Below are 20,701 nucleotides of genomic sequence, written 5' to 3'. Positions count from 1 at the left end.
AATCTTACTTTAATATGTTGATGTGAAGGACATCTCACTAATTCGTAACTGAATTAAGTTATAGACCTGCCATCTAGTCTTGTCTGCTGATTTCAAGTATTTTGTACAATTCCATCTAATCTGTTGCGTAATAATTTTCAAGCCAAAAAATGGGTATTCTATCCCCCAAACAAATCTATTATGCTAATCTTCTATTAGAAGCTGTGATTGTTCTCTACAGAGTTAACGTACTTCTTTTTAACAGCTTCAGCTCCTATTTTCCCACTAAATCAAAGGAGGAAAACAATAATTGTTACCAAGGGCCAAGAAGTTGTCATTGAGTGCAAGCCGCAAGCCTCTCCAAAGCCAACTATCACTTGGAAGAAAGGAGACAAAGCGTTAAGGGAGAGTAAGAGGTCAGAAGCCTGTTCGGTAAACTAAATATTGTGTTTGCATGTTTGATTTTGTGACATGATATGAAAATACAGCAAATGACGAGAACGTGTATATGTTAGCATGGGTACGGCATAATTATTTTGTCAAGCTGATTTTTCTGACAGTGGTGACTTTATTGTCTCCATAATATTGAAATGAAAAGTCTTTAAATTGTTCAGAGATGCTGGCAGATGAAAAGAATTTATTATTTTGGTTTTTTCTCTGTTTTCTGTTACTCATTTCAAAAATGCTTCAATTTGACTGTAGAGATACTACAAATGTAGTGTATGAGGGTATTAAAAGCATAGAGGCTGAAGTAGCCAGGACCACATAAAATATCAAATACGCTTATTCATTTGAAATAATTTAAATAAGGTAGATTTGCAGCTTTATCACAACGGAAGTCTGTCTAAGAATAGCTTTAAAATGATTCAGAGCAGAAAAATACTATTCCATTATAGGATTTAATTATACAAGTAATTTCTGTACTCAGCAGCACATCTGTTTAACAGAATATGTTTGATTAAATAAGTTCCGTCCAGCTCTTTACGTTAAACATAGTTTAAGCACTACGGGTTAAATGCCAGCTGTAATTGCACTTTACAAGACTGTATATCTGTACACTAGAATAGTTTTGCCACGCTGCACATGGGCTTTAAGAACACAGAGCAATCTTATCTTCTTTCTCATAATGTATGTGAATGAACCACTTAAACGGACTTGTATGGCATTAGTCAGAAAGATAAAAGCAGGGCCTTTTTGTTCATTTGTGCAATACTGATCAAAGCAGTAGAGCCGATCTGTCCTCGTTAGCTGCGAAAGCCATTTCATTCAGGTGAATTTTATTTCCACCTCATGCCGTTTGTTTTGTTCTGAGAAGGAAAAATGGGTAACTTTTCATGCCATATTGGCTCTTTGGGGGGGTTAGACTGAAACAGTATTATATATAACATTTTACTAACAGGTATGAGTTGTATTGTACATATTGACAAGATATGACAGAATGATATTACAAAGATGCTGATAATATCAAATATTCTGCAACTGATGCCTCTATGCTGTAGCTACTCAGTTAGCTGTTGTCACTACATGACCTTTTCTTCTCATCTCCACAAAACCCACAATGGTTTCTCTGATCACCACATGTAAATCACATTTTAATGCAAGACCAGCAAAGCATTTTGGTAATTACTTGATGTCTGTCCAAACATAGCCTAACTCTGAAGTTAAATCCCAAAAAAATAAGATATGGAGCTACATTTTTAGTATTTGCAGCTTTTGATATTTGATTACTTTGACAGAGGCTGGAATGGGAAATGATGAAACATGTAAGATAAAAAGATGGTTGAACTATTTAAAATATTTGAAAGGCTCGGGTTATGTTCAACTTAATTTTTAGTCATCTGTTCAGGGAGAATCTTATGTCATTCAGAGCAGTTCCCCCACATCTTCTGTTTACAGGAGGGTGAGGGGAATGTCAGTTTCAACGGAACTCAGTCTCTCTATATATACAGTAAGCTTTAAACAACAACAATAAAGTCTGTGTGAAGAGGAGATGAGGAAGACTATTGTGATTTTGGGAAAGAAAATGTAAATCCGTGGAGGTATTATGTGTGTTCCTATGTTTTGGGCACTCTAGAAAGGAGCCTTTGGAAGAACACTGTGTAAAACATTTTAAAAAAGGAATAATCTGACAGAATTTGATGAGCACATCTATATACTTTAAAAGCACATCTGCGTACTTAAAAAACAACTGCATAACTTTCTTCATAGACTTCTGATAAAAATCATTTTTTTATCAGAATCAAATCAACAAAAACACTTAGGAACTGTCATGTAATGCATCTGCATAGAATGTTAAACCACCGAAGATTTAAAAAAAAAAAACCCAAAATGTTCTAATTAAATAATGAGAAAGGGCAAGGATAGAACAGCAGAATGTTTTTTTTTCTTTTCTGCAACAGCTTAATCCTCTTCTGCACAGTGCTTGTACAAAGTGCATGTTGTGTTTCATCATTACCAATTCTGCCAGCCCAGAAAAGGAATTTGCTCCGTTTAGTCACATCTGTTAGAAAAGTCTCAATACAAAAGAGACCTTCCCCTCTATGGAGAATAAGAAATTCCACTTGACTAGTGGATCTGCTATCATCGGTCTACCTCTTCCTTTTGCCTGTTGCCTCCTTAGGTGTTCCTCCATACCAACCAAAAGCTGGTTGATGGGAATACCTCAAGTGACATTTCTGTTTGTAACTGAGCAGAAGGCTGAGCTCGTTCTCATGGGACTCGTGGCTGGGTGCAGTTCTCGCTGCAGTCAGACCTTGACTCTAGCTCCTGGAATGTAGTGCAGCCTGAAAGCCTCAAGTGTTTCAGATTCATTCAAAAGGCTAAAGTCACCCACTTGGCAACGTAACTGTGGAAACAGTCTTTATGAGCTCCATCTCTTGGTTTGTTTTCACCTTTGAAAAAGTATCCAACTCAAGGTCTTCATATTCACAGTCTGTCTATGCTAGGTTTGCTCTCCCTGGTGAGCAATTGTCATTTTGAGCAGTCACATAATTTGATTCCACTCGGAAAGCATCTGTATATTATAACAGCTCTTTTGAACTGGCTTCTCAATGAGTGGCAAGTCTATAAGATAGTGCGAAAGAGCAGAATATTCACAACTATTTGCTGACAAAAAATATCATTCTAAGTGTTACAATCTCATAAATGTTTTAAAATTGGTAAAATTACTCCTATAGAAACATAATTATTTAATAAAGATTTCAAAGTATTCACAATTCTTTCTATTAACCAGATGTTAATGGAGATCAAGACCTGCAGCAAAAGCCACATTTTAATTAAATAAAATACATAGTACTGGAGGTCTACTGCGCAGAAGATTAAAACTTCCAAAGAACAAGATATAGTCTGTGAAACTTGCTGATACAGGACATTTAATGATCACTATAAGCATTTGAAAGGAACTACATGTAGAAATCTCTTTCATAGAGCATTATCTCAGAGAGTTGTTAATACATTCAAACAAAGATAAGTTCACCAGCATTTTCACCTAAAAGTTAAGGGTGGGGGGGTGCGGGGAAAAAGCTATAGTTATACTTCTATTTTGGAATTAGAGCACACCTGAGCACAACAGCAATAGGAGTTGTGTAGGTAGAGAAACACGTTTAAGCTGCCTATTTTCATTAGTCATCTCACAATAATGAAAATTGTTAACTATCTTTACTAACCACTTGTCTCTGGACTCTATTGTCTCATAGGCTGACAGATGATTGTGTGTCATTTATGGCAGCCTGTGCCACAGTACATAATAGCCTGTGCCAGAGTACATAACTTATACTCTGGTTATTGATTTGAGCATTGAGTTTTTTAGTCCATAAGAATTTTGTGAAGAACTTTTGAAACTTTTAGTTCATAAGTAGTTTTGTTTTCATAGAAAAGGGGATTCTATTGAGATCCAAGTCTGAAGAAATAAGTTTATGCTTTGATTTTTAATAAAATGTTTGGTTGGAACTTTGATTTAGGTCCTCAATAGGAAGAAATGGGCCTTTGGGCAAGAGTACAATGATCAACAACCATTTTTATGAAGCTTCTGGAATATTCCAATCAGATACTCCCTAATCTGTAATCAAACCTCATTTGATATTTTAGCATCAGCTTCTAAACAAGACCCAGACCCAGACTATTCAGGTGAGACAGCCAGTTAGGAGCCTGTTTCTAATTAAACATTTTTTTTAAACTTATGCATCAAGCTAAAAGAAGGCGACAAAAGTGATATTTAATAGTATTATTTTATGTAGACAGTAAACTTTATAATACACAGTAGAATAGACTGGAATCTGCTGTCAGTTACATCAATATAAATCATTAGTAATGCTAATAAAGTCAATGATTAAATTCTGGACAAGCATTTTTTATAAATTCATTCAGTTCCTGTGTTCAGGCTTCTGTAAATTGTAGGTATTTTCTAATGATTTACTACTGCACAAAATTTCGTGAGATATTATTACCCCATGAGCTGTAATCTGTTTCAGCACTTTCTTAAAGTCACCTACCTTTCTTGTCTAGATTGCCCAGTAGTAGCGACTAAGCCGATGTTTAAACAGATGTGCTTGAAGAGTCATAGGTAATAAAAAGCATTATAAGTCTTTGTTTATCTGTTTTTGTTCTTCCTCCTACATCTAAAATATTCTTCTCATTAAACTTACATTGAATTTTCACTTTAGCGCACTATTTCCATTACATATCCATTAATTATAGTTAAAAATCATTCAAAAGCACTCTAGCAGTGCAAAGAGTCCCTATTTTTTCCTCTCCATTTAGAACACCAAGAAACAAAAAGAAAAGCACAATTTAACCAACAAACGTTGGTTATGGAGGAAGCAGGATTTTTATAGTGCCAGTTTTGCGGTGTTTTATTTTGCTTTTGTCCCTTTTCCTTTTGAAGCTTCTCAAATATTAATGCTTATTTTATCAATGTTTCTTGTATATCTCAATTTGTGTGCAGATTAATATTTAATCTAAAAAAAAAAATCTGAATACAAGGGTGTTTAAACATATATGTATGCATTGGTAATATAGTTCTGCATTTATTGGCTGCTCCCTTTCCATATGGCAGTCTAAGCTTTCCGCTTCACATGACAGAACAAGCTTTGGAGAAAAACATTAACAGTCTCTGAAGGTCAGATGAACAACAGATCACCATGAGCAGAACAACAGTGCCAGTCTCTCTGTGGCCGTTGTACAATTGCTCATATTCATCTACCTAGGTCCAAGGTTAACTTTGCCTGAGGACCTAAATATATTAAGCATTTCTGTGAGGAAAATAAATGGTAACAATACTCCACCTGCCACTTCAATTCAGCCACTTTTTCTGTGGAACAATTACTTTCCTGCATTCTGTCTCTGTTTGAAGGAGTTCTGGAAATAAAGTGAAGAAAACTTTCAGCAGGTTAAGCGGCAGAGGGAATTTTGGATAGTTTGAATGCAACTGCCTGTCCTGGGTTTGGCTGGGACACAAACTTCAACATCTCTATTCCTGCAGGTGTTTTTTTATAGATTGCAAGTGGATAAAAAAACGTTATTCCATTTTTTTCCGAATGATATGAAGGAATCAGAGAACAGCTGAAAATGGCAGGGACCTGGGGATATCACCTGTTCCAACCCCCCTGATCAGAGCAGAGTTAGCTAGAAGAGATTGCTCAAGCTCATGTCCATTCAGGTTTTGAGTATCTCCAAGGACAGAGAGACCACAGCCTATGTGGCAAATTTCTTCCTATTCCAGTTAATCACACCTACATTGAAACAGAAAGATATTCTTATGTTTAAATGGAACTGATGTTTAAATTGAATTGCCTGCATTTCAGTTCGTGCCCATTGCCTCTTTTCTTGTCACTGGGCACCACTGAGAAAAGTCTATCTCTGTCTATGTATTCCTTCCCATCAGGACGTGTATCAGTTGACCAGCGTGTTGATCAGCTGGAAGGCTCTGATGTATAATAAATATGGCCGTATCATGAATTAATATCAATGCATCTTCCATGACACATGAAATTCTCCATTCAGATCTGCCCCAAACCTGCTTTGGCCAACAAATTCATAAAATGGAGATGTCACTTGCTCATACAAAACCTGTCCATTATGTATTGCTGTGTAGCAAAGTTATTGTCTGCTTGATATGTTCTTCATTTACTGTGTGCCTCACAGCCTGAGGTCATCGGGACTGATTTGCAGCCACAGAGCAGACAGTAGAAGCTGTACATTAAACAACAAAGTACTGGATATTAATAGCAAGTGCTGTGGTGGTCAATTAGTGGATACTGAAAATGGGGAGACATGAATACTTGTGAAGATATCAGACATTAAAAACTTGGAGAAATACTAATGAAGAAATTCCATCTTCATAGTCATGTGGATATAAAACTTCAAGACACAGATTCATAGAATCATAGAATGGTTTGGGTTGAAAGGGACCTTAAAGATCATCTAGTTCCAACCCCCTGCCATAGGCAGGGACATCTCCCACTAGACCAGGTTACTCAAAGCCCCATCCAACCTGGTCTTGAACACTTCCAGGGATGAGGCACCAGCAACTCCTATGAGCAACCTGTTCCGGTGTCTCACCACCCTCATTGTGAAAAATTTCTTCCTAATATCTAATCTAAATCTCCCCTCTTTCAGTTTTAAATGGTTACCCATCATCCTATCACTACAGTCCTTGATAAAGAGTCCCTCCTCATCTTTCCTGGAGGCCCCCTTTAGGTATTGAAAGGCCACTATAAGGTCTCCCTGGAGCCTTCTCTTCTCCAGGATGAACAACCACAACTCTCCCAACGTGTCTTCAGAGGAGAGGTGCTCCAGCCCTCTGATCATCTTTGTGACCCTCCTCTGGACTTGCTCCAACAGGTCCATGTCCTTCTTGTGTTGGGGGCCCCAGAGCTGAATGCAGTACTCCAGGTGGGGTCTCACCAGAGCAGAGTAGAGGGACAGAATCACCTCCCTCAACCTGCTGACAACGCTTCTTTTGATGCAGCCCAGGATGCAGTTGGCTTTCTGGACTGTAAGCGCATGTTGCCGACTGATGTTCAGCTTCTCATCCACCAACAGCCCCAAGTCCTTCTCCACAGGGCTGCTCTCAATCCATTCTCCACCCAGCCTGTATTTGTGCTTGGGATTGCCCTGACCCAGGTGCAGGACCCTGCACTTGGCTTTGTTGAACTTCATGAAGTTCGCACAGGCTCACCTCTCAAGCCTGTCCAGGTCCCTCTGGATGGCACTCCATCTCTACAGCGTGTCAACTGCTCCACGTAGCTTGGTGTCATCAGCAGATATACTGAGGGTCTACTCAATCCCCTTATGCATGTTGCCCACAAAGATATTAAGTTCCAGTACTGACCCCTGAGGAACACCACTCGTCACTAGTCAGCCCTTGGACATCGAGCCATTGACCGCAGGTCTTTGAGTGCGGCCATCCACACAATTCCTTATCTGCCAAGTGGTCTATCTGTCAAATCGATATCTCCCCAATTTAGAGACAAGGATGTCACGCAGCACTGTGTCAAATGCTTTGCAGAAGTCCAGGTAGATTGTATTAGTTGCATTGACCTATCAAGAACATGAAAACACTAAACAGTTCCCATTAAGTGAGAATCATTATCTATAGGTACTAAATGAAGAATAAATCCACTGGAGAGTACAAAGTGTTCAAGCTGTGTATAACATAATACACGATGGAGTGAATTGAAATTGAGGCTGCTGAAATCTTGCCTTTACCTAAGTATGCACCATTTTGTGTTCTTTCAGTTATGTTTCTCTAACATTCAGCAGATGTGAAAGAAGTCAGAGGAAAGAAAGAGAAGAAAGAGATCTCATATGGCGATATTGAATTCCAAATACTAATATAGGATTGCTATAGTGTTGCTAGACAGAGACACAAGGAAGCCTGAGACTATTGCCTTTTACCCACCTTCAGGTTAATGCTGAAATCTTTGAACTACAGAAGTAGTTGACCTGCATGCCTAGACATTTAATCTGTCATACTTTGCTATACAATTAGTGGAAACATGTAGAGCACTTAAATCTAAAAATATCATCATTCAAAAACTTAGAAATGGTCATGTTTTTATATTCTTCTGATCTCTCAGGCTCCTTCATTTTCAGTTTTGACAGGTTCTTATTACAGTTCTACTCTTCACTTTACTATATTTAAGGATCTGTCAGTGTTTCCATTGTAAGTTCCTATTTTAATGGCTTTATAGCTCAATTGCTATGAAGAAAATCTAAGGAGAAAAGAAAAAAAAGGATGTTTCAGAGCAGAAACAAGAAAAAAAATTGAGTTTGCAGAAGAAATTTCTATTCAATTTTATAAAGTGCTTTGGTTAGTACAAGTTGTGTTATGTTTTTAAATATGAACATGCTTTTGTGTGTAACAGAGGTATATATTATACGCTTTCTTCATAATCACGGTGGTATCTTTCCAAAAGAAGTTCAATTCCATATAACTGTGCCATGTGACATCTGTTTAAGCTGAAAACCATGCACTGTGAAGGCAAAAAAAGAATATATGTATGTAAAATGGCTGGAAAATTACTCTGAACTGTAATTTTCAGTTTGAGTATTGGTCCCCAAGTTGCACCAGGTTCAACCTGGCACAAGGTTTTCTGCATCTGTGTCATCCGCCACACAGACAGCACAACAGCTCAGTCTACTACCCTTCCACTTTTTGGTGAAAACACAACAATTTTTTTTTCCTGGCAATAAAGAAAGATCTTCAGAATTAATTCAACTATAGGACCAGATTATTAAGCGGTTGGAAGACTTTAGTTTGTGTCCCCAGTTGAATATCCGAAGAAAATGGCCACTCATGAGTTTCAATTAGTTTAAAAAATATAATTTCCCACAGGCTACCACATGAATTCTGTGGTTATATTCAAGGAAATTGTGGTCTACAAGATCCTAAATGATGTATCTGAACTGAAACATCCCTGTCTTTCTTCCCAGGAATTGTATTCAGGACAATACTTTCTGTTATTTCTCCTTACTACAGTACTTCATACACTGTTATACAGCTCTTTAGGCGCTCGCTGACTCTTTTCAAGGATATAATGCTTGATTCTAATACAGAAGTGTATGTTTAGGTAACAGTGCATTGAAGAACACATTATTTTAGAAAAGCATTCTCTTCTTCACTCATTGGGTAGCTGTTTGAAGTATTCCACCAATTTTCACTTGAAATGGGATTTAATTGTGTAAAAACAGATATACAGTTCCCTACAATAACCTCCCTGGCCTCCAGCTGCTTTGTCAGCAGAGTGCAAGTCTCTGTAGTATCCATCAAGCACATGTGGATGCTTTGGACCTCTTCAGACACCTACAGACTAGACACCAATACTTAAGGATCTGAGTCCCACCCTGTATGACCTTGCTTTTTGGTATTTCCATACAACTGCATTTCTTTAATTTTTTTCTCAGTTACTGAAATATAAGTACCCCATATATATATATATATATCACACAGCCCTGCTGAAAAGAAAAAGCTGAAGAGCTCAACATTTTTAAGTTGCTAACAACCACAAGACATTTGATCTGCTGTATATGCCTTGAATATCTGCTTACACAACTCAAGTAATTATCAGTTGAGCAAACAGTTAATGAATTCTAAGTATGATTCATCTCTCTGCTGTTGTTATAAACGGCTGCCTGTTTGTGCGCCACACAGGCAGAATATGACAAGTCATCAGTCGCCTAAAGGTTTTTCTTTGCTTAAGGCTCCTCAGACTATGACTTTCAGCATAATTTGTCCTTAATAGAACTTCATCTAAAATTCTTGGGAAGTTAAACACTTAACTTCATGCCACCAGCTGATCCCCAGATTCCCAAGTGGCACTTTAATGATCAAAAAGCAGTGAAGAGAGAAAATGCTGAGGACATTAAGAAAGAGAAACTTCAGGACTGAAAGTCTTATCTTCCTGAGAGAGTTCCACAAGTCACTTCTTTTCAATTTTTACATAAATCATGGTCTAATTTAGCTGTGGCAGGCTCATAATGGGAATTAGAGATCTGGTTATAAAGTAGAAAAGGGAAACAATGATAACCTTCACTAAATAGTAGAAACAAATGGGAAGATCATCCCTTCACAAAAAAGGATCTTTGTTCAAAAGCAGCACTGTTTGACTAATTGATCGTGTTACACAACATGAGTTTTGACAACACAATGATTTTGACCACGCTCCTAAACAACTCTTACTCTTTAATCACGTTCTTGTACATAGAACATGATTAAAGAAACAGTCCAGTACCCATCATGCATGAAATGTTTCTTGCTTTGTGGAACTCAGGCAAGATGTTTGCTTTTCTGTACCTATGAGTGCAGTCAGGTCTGGTTTCAGTGACAAAGTTAAATTGCTGGAATTTCCTTCCCTCATCTCAGTCCTCTTGCTTTACAATGAAAAGATTTAGGGATCTGATTCAGGTGAAAAATAGCCCCTTTATTTCACCTGGGCTGTTTTTGTGCTAGATCATTTCCCTTGTCAGTCGGTCGCACAGATGCAGACATGCGTGTGCCAGAGCAGCCCGGGAAGAATCCTTCTGGAGTGACTGGCCATGGACCAAGACAGGTGCTCGCAGCAGAGGAGTGTGACAGCACACAAAGCAAATCTCATATTTTCCTGCCTATATGTGCTATACACCACTTAGGGCAGATGATTTACCTACACAAGCAAATTAAAAGCTGCCTTGTAATGTTGCTGGGATGGCACTGGGATGCAGTCAGCTATGTTATTAAGCAGTTAGACCCTGGGTGGATTTTAGCCTGCATCACAAGTAGTCCTTAGGCATCTCAGTAGTTTATGCATGCCAAAAAACATTCCTGCTAGGCTGTCTGCATGCTGCCACCATGTTTTAAAGGCCAGCAGCATTTAATAGGATGGAAATAGTTCTGTGATAGCTGGGTTCAATGTATGGAAGGAGTACGCCGATTGATTTTCCTGATAGAGAAATAATCACTGTTTAAGTTGCACAGCACATGAGAGTCTTACCTCAGCCGGAATCTCTGGGCATTATCACTGAATTAGTCACACTGAAATAGTGACAAGATAAACAATAATTATTGTTGCTCAGTGACATGTTGCTATATAGCAATAAAATGTTTAAAATCTGTAGGCACCAAGTCTGTTTTTAAATTAGGAAAAACGGAATGTTAAAGAAGGAATTCCCAAGGCATTTTGGGAAATTTGTGAAATGAACCCAGATTGTTTGAATTGAGAAATCTTGTCAGATTCCAAAATACGAGCATATTCTTCGAGTATACTTTTTAATTTATAGCACCAAAAAGGTCAAAACTAAACTTTGTGAAATTCAACAAGGGCAAGTGTAGGGTGCTGCACCTGGGGAGGAATAACCCCATGCACCAGCCCAGGTTGGGGGCTGACCTGCTGCAGAGCAGCTCTGTGGAAAGAGACCTGGGAGTACTGGTGGACAACAGGATGACCATGAGCCAGCAATGTGCCCCTGTCTCCAAGAAGGCCAATGGCATCCTGGGGTGCATCAAGAAGAGTGTGGCCAGCAGGTCGAGGGAGGTCATCCTCCCCCTCTACTCTGCCTTGGGGAGGCCGCACCTGGAGTACTGGGTCCAGTTCTGGGCTCCCCCGTTCAAGAAGGACAGGGAACTGCTGGAGAGGGTGCAGCAGAGAGCTACCAAGATGATTAGGGGACTTGAACATCTCTCTTATGAAGAAAGGCTGAGGGACTTGGGTCTGTTCAGTCTGGAAAAAAGACGGCTGAGAGGGGATCTTATCAACACTTATAAATACTTAAAGGGTGGGTGTCAGGAGGATGGGGCCAGGCTCTTTTCAGTGGTGCCTGGGGACAGGACAAGAGGTAATGGGCACAAACTTGAACATAGGAAGTTCCACCTAAACATGAGGAGGAACTCCTTCTGAAGGATCCTCCTTCTCTGGAGACATTCAAAACCTGCCTGGACGCGTTCTGTGCAACCTGCTCTAGGTGACCCTGCTCTGGCAGGGGGTTGGACTAGATGATCTCCAGAGGTCCCTTCCAACCCTTATCATTGTGTGATTCTGCAATATTTTGTTAGTTTTACTATTCAGCATCCATGATCTGTGTGGAGATTACAAAGATCTTCTACACATGGGCTGCTAAAATTAATTTTGTGCTAGAAAGCTACCTTCCCAGGGAATATTCTTCCATATCTGTCATAAATCTAAATTAGTTAAGGTGGCTTTTTAACAGATATTCACCTATTGCATCATTTAGGGATCTTTCTAGCTATATTATGGAATTTATTAAATTTGAAATTTTAAAGGGAATTTGTGATGCATTTGGCATTTTCTCTCACATTATATATGATATTCCCCAGTTTGTCAATCTTGAAAATTCATGGACTGTCAGTATTTGTATGCTAATTGCTCCTAGAGAAGAAGAATAGATCTATGCATATTTTTTTTTAAAGTTAGATATGCTTTGCAAAAAATTAAATTGTATGCTAAAAATTAAACAAGTGATTTGATATCTAGAAAAAAAGTATGGTTGAAACTGGCTTTCTAATGGGATTTGTAACAAAAAAAAAATTACGTTAGTCTAGAAAAGAACAAGCTATAATTAATCCACATAGTCATTATAAAAAAATAATGACTCTGTTGAGATCAATGATTTTCAGGCCTTTGTCTAACTTTAAGAACAGATTTCAATACATAAACAACCATAAACTTACTATCCAATTAGCAGTCTCAATGGCGTATTTCTAAGCAATATATGGTAATGAAACTGTATCTTAACCAGCAAAAAAGACACTTTAGGTCAGAACAAAGGATATCTGTGATGTTTACACGTTTGCATATTTTCAAGTAGAACATCAGTCTTTGCAGTTGTCAAGGTTAAGATTTGCTTCACTGTGAAAAAAATAGACAACGTATTTCCTCATGAAAATTGTATACCAATTTATCTATAAGGGAAGCCAAGTTATTCCTTTATTTAAGTAATATGGCAATTAGTGTCACAAATCAGTATCATGCTATTACTGATTATGAGTTACATTCCTTCTCTTTAACACTATCAACCTAAAATTCTCCTTTGGGTAAGGGGTTAATTTAAAAGAACTTTAAATTAAATGTTTCTCCTTAAGAAATGATAGAGAGGAGGGAAGAATTTCAAAATATTTATGAAAAACAACATGAATGATCCATCAACGCTTGTAAATTGTAAGCTCATTTACCACTGTGAAAGAAACTATTCCTAATATGATCTAGTTGTGCGTAACACCAATTTTGCTATGGCAAATTACTAGCGTCAGTGAAAATCAGATTACTCTGATGTTAGTGACTTCCATAGAAGCAGATTTTCTACATACATATCTGAGATTCCTGTATTTCTCATTTTCTTTTCAGTGGCTGTATACAGCTTACAGCAAACAAATGAAAGTCATAGGGAAAAGAATCATGAGTGTAATGCTCACAGGAATGTTAAAAATATACTGAGACTTCTGTTTAGTAGACCAACCTCAAAAAAAGAGAAAACATCCTAGTAAGAGCAGACACGGAGGTATTTGATATTTGGTAAGACTTTTAACGAGCATTCCTCAAACTTGCCCTTCCCTTTCCTCTTTCCTCTTGCTAAAATCTTTTTAAAAATTATTTCTGTAATTTCTTTTTTAAAACTATAGCAAGCAATAGCTTCCAAGTTAATTAATATGCCATTTCCATCAGATTATTAACAAATAGTTAGTAAAACAAGCACCAACATTAGTATCTGTAGCACTTCACTGGACCTAATATAATACTGTGTGGTTTTTCTTCCCCTGCAGCCGTAGCCTGTTGTCTCTGTACACAGTCACTAATATGCTTTTTGTATTATGCTCATTGGCTCTTATCTCTTTGCCTATGTTCACAGCAGACATAATCAGCCTAAAGCTGGGAAATGCATAATTTAAATTTTACCACAGTGTCATTAAATTAACTGTGCTAAAGCCATTGAAACATCTTTAAAGGATTAAAAATTTACAACTTCTAGTTAAAAACTCAGGAAGACCTATGAGAAAAGTGTGTTATTGTCGTATGTGTGACTTAAGGTCACAATGCATAAAATCCCCTCATTACATACTCTAATATTGTTGAAAAGTGATGGTATGGTAATGTACCAAAATAATAAGGTGATATGGCCTGATAGAAGTATGATTATGTCAGAACCAGAAAATGCACTTTCTGAACCTGCTGTTTAATTTGTTTCCATAAAACATTCAGTTTTACAAAGTTCTCAAACCATAAAGCAGAAAGACATTTTGCTTCCCCTTTTTTGTTATTTTTGTAGGGACAACCTTTTTCAACATTCTCAGATCTATGCATTACTGATTCTTTGGCAAGAACAACTGCCACCATTCAAACGAATCTCTCCTAGACTTTTGACATTTTAGTGACTGTTTATTAGTCTCATATTTTTATCATTGTATTTTTGCAATTTCATACTATCTTCCCTTTCCTCTTCAAAATTTTCTCTACAGTTCAATGTGTACAGCAGCTCCATAACCCCAAGAACATCCTCTGGTGTAGTTCATTTGTCACTAGCAGGCCAAGTGACATATACTTAGTGGTAATATATATTTGTTTTTTTAAAGAAACCCTTTCACCCACGGAACATTAACTCTCTATGGTTTTGAGATTAGAACTGAAAAGGTTTTCTGTAGCTTGGCTGGAAAGTTATCATAATCCAAAAAATAATGAGTCTTTCCTCAAAGCTTCTTGTCTAGTAAAAATCAAGAGACAGCTCTTCTCCCCACCAAAAAATGCAAAAATAGGTTCCAGCCTAGAAAAAGCAACAAAAAAAAAAAATCTACAAATAATCTCAGCCTATCTTGATAACTCCTTATCTCTCTATCTACAGAAATGAACATCCAAAAATTTCTTTGACTCATTGCCAGCTTCTATTTTCCTGATGTAGTAATACACAACTTTGAAACACCTTTTCTTTTCTACTCTTTTTTATCAAGATTTTTTTGAAGTTTCCTTTCTACATCTCTCGTACCTCTTTGTTGTGAATGGTTTCTTATATCCTTTACTAACAATACCAAATCCAAGTCTTTCATAGTCATCAGTTCAAAGCAAAATGTGTATCCATGAGGAGTTGGTCAGTAAAGAGTTATTATAAACAAAATATACCTTTTTTTTAATTATTTGTCTTTTCTTTATTTTCCTCCTGTTCCTCCTTTTTTGTATTGCTCTGTTACATTGCAGTGCTCCTGGAAAGCATGACTATTACAGAATAACTGAGATTGGATAGGATTTCTAGAAACCATCTAGTCCAACCCTCTGCAGGACTAACCGTATCAGGTTTCTCAGGACTTTATGCAGTCCTGTCTTAATTACCTCTGTGGGTGGAGTTTCTACAACTTCTCTGGTCAACTTGTTCCAGTATTTGGACACCTTCATGGTATATTTTTTTTCCTATATTTAGTCAAATGTTCTAATTTATGTCTGTTACTTCTTATTCTATGCATCTTCAAGTCCAGCTCTGTCTTCTTGATACTTTCCAATAAGTGGATATAAACAGAAGAAATTATCTACCCTTAGCCTTCCTTTCTCCAGGCTGAAACAAGAAACATTTCCCAGTCTCTACTGATACACTCTATTCATGTGCTTCCACGCCATGACCATCTCTGTAGCTCTCTTCTGGACTCACTGTAGTATGTCAATGTCCTTCTTGTACTCAGTGCCCCAGAGAGAATCCAGAAGACAGAGTGCCAAATAGAGGAGAAGAGTTGCCTCTCATTCTGCCAGCTGCATTTTTACTAATACAGCTCAGAAGGTGGTTGACCTTCTTTACTGCAAGGACGCTTTGCTGACTCATGTTGCTTGGCATCAACCAGGACCCCAAGTCCTTCTCTGCAGGCCTGCTTTTATCTAATCGTGCTGAGTCTGCATTTGTGCAGAGAACTATTCTTTACAGATTTAGAACTTTACTAGAGATCCTGACATTTGTCTCAGCCCATTCCTCCACCTGTTGAAGTCCATCTGAATAACAAGCCTACTCTACAGCACACTCATCCCCCTCTCAATTTGGTATCATCCATGAACTTGCTGAATGCACTCCTTGCCATTGTACAGGCCATTTATAAGACTGGTAAACAGCTGTGGCCCCTCTCTGATTCCATGAGGGATGCCAGCTTGTAGCCAGCAACCAGCTGAATTTTATGTCACTAATTACGGACTTTTGAAACAGACAGTGCAACCGATTAATTCACCAAACGCACCCAAAAAAAGACCTTAGTGATAGATTGCCCACCTTTTCCTCTTTATGCAAATGCTTGGTGCAGGGTCAGCTAGCTCTGATGCCTTCTCTGATGAGTCTTCCTCCTCCTCATCTGCTCCTAGGGCACTATGCCTGTCCTGAAGTTGCAGGTCTACAGGTGTAAAGGATCTACAGGGGAAGATCTAGGAAGGCTGCTGTTGCCTTTCCAGTCTCCCCCATCTTGAGAGTTTCCATCTACTGTTCCTTTGAGTATATTTTCTAGCTGAGTTATTCCTTGTTTCACATAGCTTGGGCTTCTGTCTCTTCAAGATCTCTGAGAAAACCCTGTCACTCTCCCGTCTGTCCTCCCTGATGTCTCTCAGTCTGCATGCGCTGCTGCACTAACAACTGCCAGATCTCTGTTGGTGGCACTCCAGCCTGACAGTTACACGCCTCCCCCTCAAGCACCAGCTGAAGAAATGCTCAGGTCACTTCTTAAGAGCAGGCAGCTGGGGACAGAAAGCACATACTGACCCTACTACAAAAAAGCCAACAGAAGCCTTCTGTTAGCTGACAGAAGCAAAAGTCCCCAGAAGACAACCCTCACCAGCAGTGGCAAAACACCAGAAGATGCCAGAAAGAGCTCTCAAAAGAAGGTGGAACCTGTAGCAATGACGGCTAGCTCCTGCTTGCTGTGCTTTGGGAACTGTGTTTGGTCTATAGCTGATTTTTTCATTGTCTGTTTGTATTTTTTTCATCTGGGATGGGAATATACTCTCAACTTACTTTTTTCTCAGTACTTTCCTGACCACTTCATTTCATGTCATATTTCTAAAGAAAAGTTAAAAGAAAAAAAAAAATCACCTTTTATAATTACTCTGCTTTATAAATCCAAGCTAAACTAAGACTTTGCAATTCTTTCATCAGGGAAGAGAGGAAAGAAATCGCTTTACTGTAAAGTGAGCAATGTCTCAGTGCTGGAGAGGGTTTACCACCTGCGGTAAATGTTTGGCCTGAAGCTAGAATCTGCATCAGGCAGTGTATGGACTTGGACCAAGGTTTGTGCAGAGTAGTGGCTGCTCCACAGCAGCCTGATGGAAGAGCCAAACAAGATTGTGCGACATGAAGACACAAACCCCTGCACTGCAACAGCCGTGGCATCACCCTGGATTTCTCTCTTTGTATGTGGTATAATAATCAGTGACTCACTTGTGGTTGAGGCGTGGGTCCATTTGTTCTTTTCCATCCCAAAATTTTCCTTTCTGCATAAAGTTTACCTTTTGATGAATAGCACTTTTGGATTTTAGAGGCCTTGAACTGAAGAAAACAGGTCATTTCTTTGAAGGACTCTGTTTTCTCCGCAGCACAAACCCTACTGTGGTTGTTTTAATGATCCAAATAATAAACATAATTTAGATGTTAAAAATCTTCTTTTAGAATCTCTAATGGATAAACTCTTATTTTCTTTACAAATAGGACACAGCCTACGTTCTCATAGAAAAGTAAAACAAAGTGCCAAAGCCATGTGTTTGTAAGCTGCTAACAGGTATTGAAAATAGCATGCTATTTAACAGACATTTACAGAATCTTTTACAACTCAGAAACTGAAATCTCTTATATAATATATATCAAATAAATAAAGCTAAAAGAACTATTAACATTAATATACCTTTAATTTACCTTAGACCTTAAGTGGATTCAGGAGAAATTACACTAAACCGTTCAGACTTTATGACTGGCATCTCTGTAGCTGCAGACAAATCTTTCTCAGCCTATCTCCTCGTTCTAGCATTTCTCCTCATTCTGATTTCGTGCATCAGTAAGCTCTGAACAATCCGTGTCTCCAAGCACACCAGGCACTAATTTTGCTCTGACAACTTGTAATGGGAATTATAGTACTTATTACATTTTTTTTTCTAGGTAAAAACTAGGGGAGTAAAAGACCCTCTGTGTTTACATTGCCTGGGTTATATGACAACAGAGATGCTGTTTTTCACTGTGGGTTCTTGGTTTTAATGGCAGTAATCCATAAATGGCACCATTTACTTTATCTCTGTACTGAATATCCTTCAGATGAAAAGTAGTATTTGTGGGGACTTAAAATTCCTAGTACTTCAAGTATATCAGTATATCAGTTCAAGTTTTTATCACCATATTTCCCTTAGTGGCAATTCATTTTGTCTTGCATCAGTTCTTCAACACTCCCTCCCTTTCGCATGCAAGGCACACAGTATTATTGTAGTTGCATTGTTGTGTTTCGTTTGGGGTTTTCATTCTGTGCCCCATTTCAGGATCAAGGGCAATACAATAATTCTTTGTTGTCCACTGAATACCCACTCAGGAATATCGTACATCCTCTTTGATATTCCATTAATACACAGTGGTTTCTAAACTCTAATGTCAGCTTAAAAGACTCGTGCAATCCAGACTGTTGAATTTAAGCACATGTGCTTTTTTCCTTTAAGACATGATTCCTGCTTGATGTTTGACTTCTGCATTATGGCTCAATTGCACTTTCATGTGAAACTCAGATAAAAGCATACACCATAAAGTAGAATCTGTATTTTTTATTGAAGAGAATCCCTTGTGTCTAACACAAACTCCTATAAAAAGAAACTCTTGCAACTACAGCAGTAAATGAATCCTTATTTATTAAAATTAATTTATTCCTTAGCAAGGGGTTTCCTGTTCTGTTGAATGCACTTTGCCCTATAGTATTAATGAAAAAATTGTCACTGCCTAAACATAATGTTGAAACAAACTAATTCAGACACTTCCAACAGGACCCCAGGGTGTAGAGACCTGTATAATAAAACTGATCATGCATAGGTCAGATAATAAAACTGGGAACATTGTTTATTTGCAGATCATATCCTCAATTTTTAACTTTTAATTTTGTAATTAGGCTGTTTTAATTTAACCCCTATCTGCCTGTTTCTTTTTGCTTGTGAGCGTGTGTTGATTTTTACGTGGGTTTTTTTAAATGTAGATAACTTCATTTCAGGAATGGAGTATCAATTTAGGAAATAAGACGTAAAGTAAAATCAAAAAAAGGCTTCTATGAAGTCATTGGAATGAAATTCACACATGGATATTATTGTGGCCCTTTTTTTAATGACAGTTATGTGGCATTTTCTGTACTATCATGCACAGAGCTTTGTGAACACATAAAAAGCACAGTGCCTATATTCAAGTCTTGAACTTGTGGCACCATATTCTCACCCTGTCACCGTTTGGGCTCAAAATGCTTGACTGGACAAATGGCCTAGCAATAGGTAGCTCTGTCTTGCTGGTTGGTAGCTCCTCGCCAGGTCACTGCAGAGAGGAAGTCCTGTTCCCCTTTTCAGTTCATCAGTTTTGTAAATACTCAAAAAAAGACGTTTCCATTTACCCTGATATATCATCTGATTTTATTTTCAGAGGACAAGTCTTCCATTGCTTTTTTTTCCTGGACAATACGTTTCTCTTCAGAGCCAGGCATGTTCCTTAGTAGTACATATGGTTAACTTCTCAGTGATGTGAGGTCAGCTGAAAAAAGCCAAAGGATAACTTTGGCTATTATCTCCTATACTCAGAGGGCTCTTTTATTCAGAGTAACACTTGGTTTTATAATTTGATTCATTCTATTTAACATGAATTTAAGGGCATCAGTGGGAAAGTACTGTAGTTTGGAGACTTAATTTTGTCTTCCTTTTCAAATGACCCAGACAACTGTTCTTTCTCCAGTCTCTAATTCCCTATGCAATACATCATTTGGCTTTCAGTGTGTAGCAAAACGTAGTTTACCTTTCTCTATATTCCCTTTTCCCTCCCTTATCCCTCTACAATAATTTTTAAACTGTTTATTTACCCAGTTTAGTTCTGGAGCCCTTTCCCACAAGTAAGTTTTTCCCTTTGCTTGAGATACATTTTCCTTATAATTTTTGCACTTTTGACTTAATGAAAATCATTTTTCTCTACATTCAGGTTCTTTGTCCAGTGAGTAGCTTCCCAAGGTTTTTTCAGTAATCAATTCACTGAGCCACTGCCGTTGCTCCCAGGTCCTGTATGCAGAATGATCAAGACAGTGAGAAAAAAAAGTTGAAAAAAAGAGTCATTTGTGCATCATGTTCAGGAATAACTACATTAACCATGATTAGTAGTTACTATTCTATCCACACTATAGTCTCCAACTGTGACATGATTTTAGGATGCATTTACTTGTTTGCTAGTATTTTGAAGTTGTCTGCTGAAAACCAAATCTCGTTCTTCCTGCAACTGTTTCAGGCTTACAGACTTCCTTACTTTATCAAACTGAAAGAAATGAGCCCTGAGAAGTCTGTTGGTTTTAAATATCATGTCTAATATTTTCAGTACTTAAGCATTATCAGAACGTAACCATTGACAAATTTGGATGGGGCTTCCCAGTAGTTCTTAAAGTACCATTCTGCACTGTGTCGTCAGACCTTATTACAGCAAAGAGGCTGCAGACAGACAGACTGCCCCATCAGCCCCATCTGGGAAGTGCTTGCGTGAGAGAATGGCTGGAGGGTAGACTGGAGAAGGATTTGAA

General features: G+C 38.0%; 1 protein-coding gene across 4 annotated transcripts in view; it reads left to right on the top strand.

Annotated features, from left to right (window-relative positions):
• The window catches only part of CNTN5 (contactin 5), a 661,723-nt gene that overhangs the window by 532,549 nt on the left and 108,473 nt on the right, over positions 1 to 20,701 (top strand). For all 4 annotated transcript variants that reach the window (XM_074570954.1, XM_074570976.1, XM_074570986.1 and 1 more), the window contains one exon: positions 245 to 395. In XM_074570954.1, coding sequence (XP_074427055.1) covers positions 245 to 395 — 151 coding nt within the window. The remainder of the gene's footprint in view (positions 1 to 244; positions 396 to 20,701) is intronic.

This window comes from Larus michahellis, chromosome 1 (assembly GCF_964199755.1).
Source record: "Larus michahellis chromosome 1, bLarMic1.1, whole genome shotgun sequence".
NCBI classification, from domain to species: domain Eukaryota; kingdom Metazoa; phylum Chordata; class Aves; order Charadriiformes; family Laridae; genus Larus; species Larus michahellis.
Note: the sequence above shows the minus strand (reverse complement) of the source record. Positions and strands in the feature narration are given on the sequence as shown.